The 4,379-nt window shown below is 43.7% G+C and overlaps 1 protein-coding gene across 1 annotated transcript; it reads left to right on the top strand.

The window, feature by feature from the left end:
• The first annotated feature begins 173 nt into the window (after positions 1–173).
• Positions 174–2,528, top strand: LOC106523673 (gastrula zinc finger protein XlCGF26.1). Its single transcript, XM_014017188.1, has 2 exons — positions 174–425; positions 1,029–2,528. The coding sequence occupies exons 1-2, from the start codon at positions 275–277 to the stop codon at positions 2,132–2,134; spliced, it is 1,257 nt and encodes a 418-aa protein (XP_013872642.1). The 5' UTR covers positions 174–274; the 3' UTR covers positions 2,135–2,528.
• The last annotated feature ends 1,851 nt before the right edge of the window (positions 2,529–4,379 follow it).

Consider the following 4,379-nt stretch of genomic DNA (forward strand, 5'->3'; position numbering starts at 1 on the left):
TCTTTCTTTCTTTCTTTCTTTCTTTCTTTCTTTCTTTCTTTCTTTCTTTCTTTCTTTCTTTCTTTCTTTCTTTCAAGAAAAATCTTTCAACAATCCTGCTTCACGCCCCTTGTGGTAGAGGGGTGGTAGGGGGCGGTAGGGGGCGCCCTAACGTTTTAATCAACCACCAATAATTACACGACGAAGAAGACAACCCGGAAGAAGAAAAACAAAACAACAACAACGTGAACTTTTCTTACTGCAGGAAAGTTTTGCTTGATGAAAGCTGACCGAGATGTGGAAACAGCAAGTCAAACTGCGTCTGGAGGCCGCGGTGGAAGACATATTGTGCATTTTTGAAAGAACTGTCGTCAATTATGAAGAAGAACTGATGCGTTTACAGAAAAATGAGCCTCAGAACAACAGCTCGGGACTGCGCACATCAGGTTAGTGTTTTTTTTCTGTCAACTATGACTATGATACTTAAAGTGTAAGCTTAGTTTAATTCTAGCTAGTAGCTTAATGGGTTTAGCTTTTGAAGAAGAACTTGTTAGCTTAGCATGCTATCTGTTGTCGCAACCTAATAATGGATGTTTGTGCCTTTTTTAATATTAAATAATTAGTTTCTACCTTACGTTTTGCAATCAAACAACTGAAAAGAACCCTGCAGAATCATAAAACCCAAATCGCTACACTTCTTTTATTTGCTGTTTCTTAAATCTGGATGTGCAAAATACATATAATTTAGGTTTGAATAACAGATTACTAGTTATTTGTTAAATCAGATGTGTTCTTTGTTATAATGATGCTTGAAGAAATGTAAACATATAGCAGTGGTTGTAATAATTTTATTATTATAAAGACTGCAGTGCTCTCTTCAGGTGCTGGTGTCTCTTTCAGGAATAAGAATTGTTCTGTTATGTGACTTTAAGAGGTTTTATGTTATCCACCATTAGACGTCTTCTTGGCAGACAAATGTTTAACCCTGAACTCAAGTGACGTTTGTGTACATAAAAATTTAAATTGTCCCTAATGCACATATGTTTCAGTGTTGCCTGCAAATAATCAACAAAAGTTGCTGGGTAATAAACATCCTTCTGAAGAACTGAGGCCCATTGTGGACCAATTGGACCCTGAGAAACTCCATATAAAAGAGGAGGAACCCTGGATTGATCCAGAGGGAGAGGAGATCCCTGGGAAGAAGACAGAGACCACCAGGTTTCCTTTCACGGCTGCTCTTTTGAAGAATGAGGATGAGGAAAGTATCCGTCTGTTCTCACAGCTTCACCAACAGCAAGGGGAGGGCAGAGCTCCTCCAAGCAGCAGCTCAGCTGGTCACACGATGGCAGCGACTGGTGGGGAGGACAGCAGAAGAGCAGAAACCACCATGAATCTAGCTCAGGAAGACGATTTCAGCTCTTCAGAGACTGAAGTCAGCGATGAGGATGAAGATGACGATTATGAGTGCCGTCCTGACTTCCAGTTAAAACACTCGTCTGACTCTGGGTCAAAAACTGACGACAGTGATGTAGACTGTAAGGAGAGCAAACCTCGTAGATGTTCTGAGTGCAGAAACCAATTTCTGTTCAACAGCTCTCATAGTGATGTGACGAGTCTCTCCGGAACCAGCCTTTCAACCTGTGTGGTTAAAATGGAAGACATTGCAGACTTAGACAGGAAAGTTGAGACAAAACTGAAATCGTTTAGCTGTGATAGCTGTGGTAAAAAATGTACCAGAAAAGCGACTCGAAAGACCCACAGAAAAGCCCTCTTTACTTGTTATCTTTGTGGATGGAGGTTTCACAGTGAGATTCATTTAGACAAGCACATGCGAGTCCACAAACCGTTTTCTTGTGATATTTGTGGATACAGGTTTGGCCACAAGTCTCACTTAAAGTCCCACTTGAAAATCCACTCAGGAGTGAAACCGTTCGCTTGTACGGTTTGTGAACTCCGCTTCACTCGCAATACACATTTAAGCCGACACATGATCACACACACGGGACAGAAACCGTTTGCCTGTGATGTTTGTGGAAAAAAGTTCACCCGAAAAGAACATTTGAACAGACACATGAGGAAACAGGGACCTAAGCACTCATACCCAACACATCTTAAAAAGAAGATGTCCGCCGTCACTGAAAGCAAAGCAGTTTAACTGTGAATATTAAGACATCTAAAGTCAGACATGAATAGAAGCTGCACAGTTCCAACATCTGTTACAAAAACATGATGTTCTCGTTGATACTTGGAGTAATTTATGTGTAGATATTTCAGGTTTTTTTTAACAATCTTTTGCATTGAAATGAATATTTAATACTTAAAACATGTCTGAAAGCTCATCACAGACCTGTTTAGTTGTCCAGTGGTCTCCGGTTTGATGAATCACCGCAAACTGACTGATTAAATAATACCAAGAGTCAGGATATTTCATTTGCATCCAAGCATTTAAACTTGGATTCTCTAGTTGAACGTGGCCTTAGTTCAGTTTTTTTATTATTTACACTAAATTTTATTTTATTTTATGTTTTATGATTTGTCCGTCCGTCCGTTTTCTGCTGATTATCTGGAATTGGGTCGTGGGGGCAGCAGCCTAAGCAGAGAGACCCAGACTTCCCTCTCCCCAGCCACTTGGACCAGCTCCTCTGGGGGAATCCCAAGGTGTTCCCAGGCCAGCCAAACATAGTCCCTCCAGCGTGTCCTGGGTCTTCCTCTGGACCTCCTCTCAGTGGGACGTGCCTGGAACACCTCACCAGGGAGGCGTCCAGGAGGCATCCTAACCAGATGAACCACCTCAACTGGCTCCTCTCGACGTGGAGGAGCAGCGGCTCTACTCTGAGTCCCTCCTGGATGACTGAGCTTCTCAGCCTATCTCTAAGGGAGAGCCCAGACACCCTGCAGAGGAAACTCATTTTGTACGCTTGTATCTGCGATCTTGCTCTTTCGGTCACTACCCAAAGCTCGTGACCATAGATGAGGGTAGGAACGTAGACCGACCGGTAAACAGAGAGCTTCTCCTTCTGGCTCAGCTCTCTCTTCACCACGACAGACCGGTACAACGCCCGCGTCACTGCAGACACAGCACCAATCCGCCTGTTGATCTCCCGCTCCATTCTTCCCTCATTCTTGAACAAGATCCTGAGATACTTAAATTCCTCCACTTGGGGCAGGACCTCCTGCCCGACCCGGAGGCGGCACGCTACCGGTTTCCGGCTCAAGACCATGGTCTCGGATTTGGAGGCACTGATCCTCATCCCGGCTGCTTCACACTCGGCTGTGAACCGCTCCAGTGAGAGCTGGAGATCACGATCTGATGAAAAGCAAATAGGACCACATCATCTGCAAAAAGCAGAGATGTGATCCTAAGGTCACCAAAACGGATCCCCTAAACACCTTGGCTGCTTCTAGAAATTCTGTCCATAAAAGTTATGAACAGAATCTGTAACAAACTTTGGCGAAGTCCAACTCTCACTGGAAACAAGTCCGACTTACTATCTGCAATGCGGACCAAGCTCTGGCCCCGGTCGTACAGGGACCTAACAGCCCGTATCAATGGGCCTGGTACCCAATACTCCCAGAGTACCCCCCACAGGAGTCCCCGAGGGACACGGTCAAACGCCTTCTCCAAGTCCACAAAACACATGTAGACTGGTTGGGCAAACTCCCATGCACCCTCCAGGACCCTGCTGAGGGTGTAGAGCTGGTCCAGTGTTCCACAACCAGGACGACAACCACACTGCTCTTCCTGAATCTGAGATTTGACTATCTGACGGACCCTCCTCTCCAGGACCCCTGAATAGACCGTACCAGGGAGGCTCAGAAGTGTGATCCCCCTACAGTTGGAACACACTCTGCAGTCCCCCTTTTTAAATAGGGGGACCACCACCCCGGTCTGCCAGTCCAGGGGAACTGCCCCCGATTGGCAGACCGGGGCAGATTGTTTTATGATTTGTTTTCTTGAAAACTTTTTAAGTCTGATATCTCAGGAAATGAAAAATACATGTTCATTTCAGATCATTTTATTCTGATTCAAGCATTTATTTTTAATTGAGAACACTCATTTCACTTCTGAGTACTTGGAGGCATATGAATATATACAGCGGGTAAAATAAGTATTGAACACGTCACCATTTTTCTCAGTAAATATATTACTAGAGGTGCTAATGACATGAAATTTTCACCAGATGTTGGTAACAACCCAAGTGATCCGTACACATTATTATGCACATTGTTACAAATAACTTCATTTCTGGACATTTATGGTTTGATTTCTTTGTATGTATGGATCACTTGGGTTGTTACCAACATCTGGTGAAAATTTCATGTCATTAGCACCTCTAGTAATATATTTACTGAGAAAAATGGTGACGTGTTCAATACTTATTTTACCCGCTGTATATATT

Source organism: Austrofundulus limnaeus, unplaced genomic scaffold (assembly GCF_001266775.1).
Source record: "Austrofundulus limnaeus strain Quisiro unplaced genomic scaffold, Austrofundulus_limnaeus-1.0 Scaffold163, whole genome shotgun sequence".
NCBI lineage: Eukaryota > Metazoa > Chordata > Actinopteri > Cyprinodontiformes > Rivulidae > Austrofundulus > Austrofundulus limnaeus.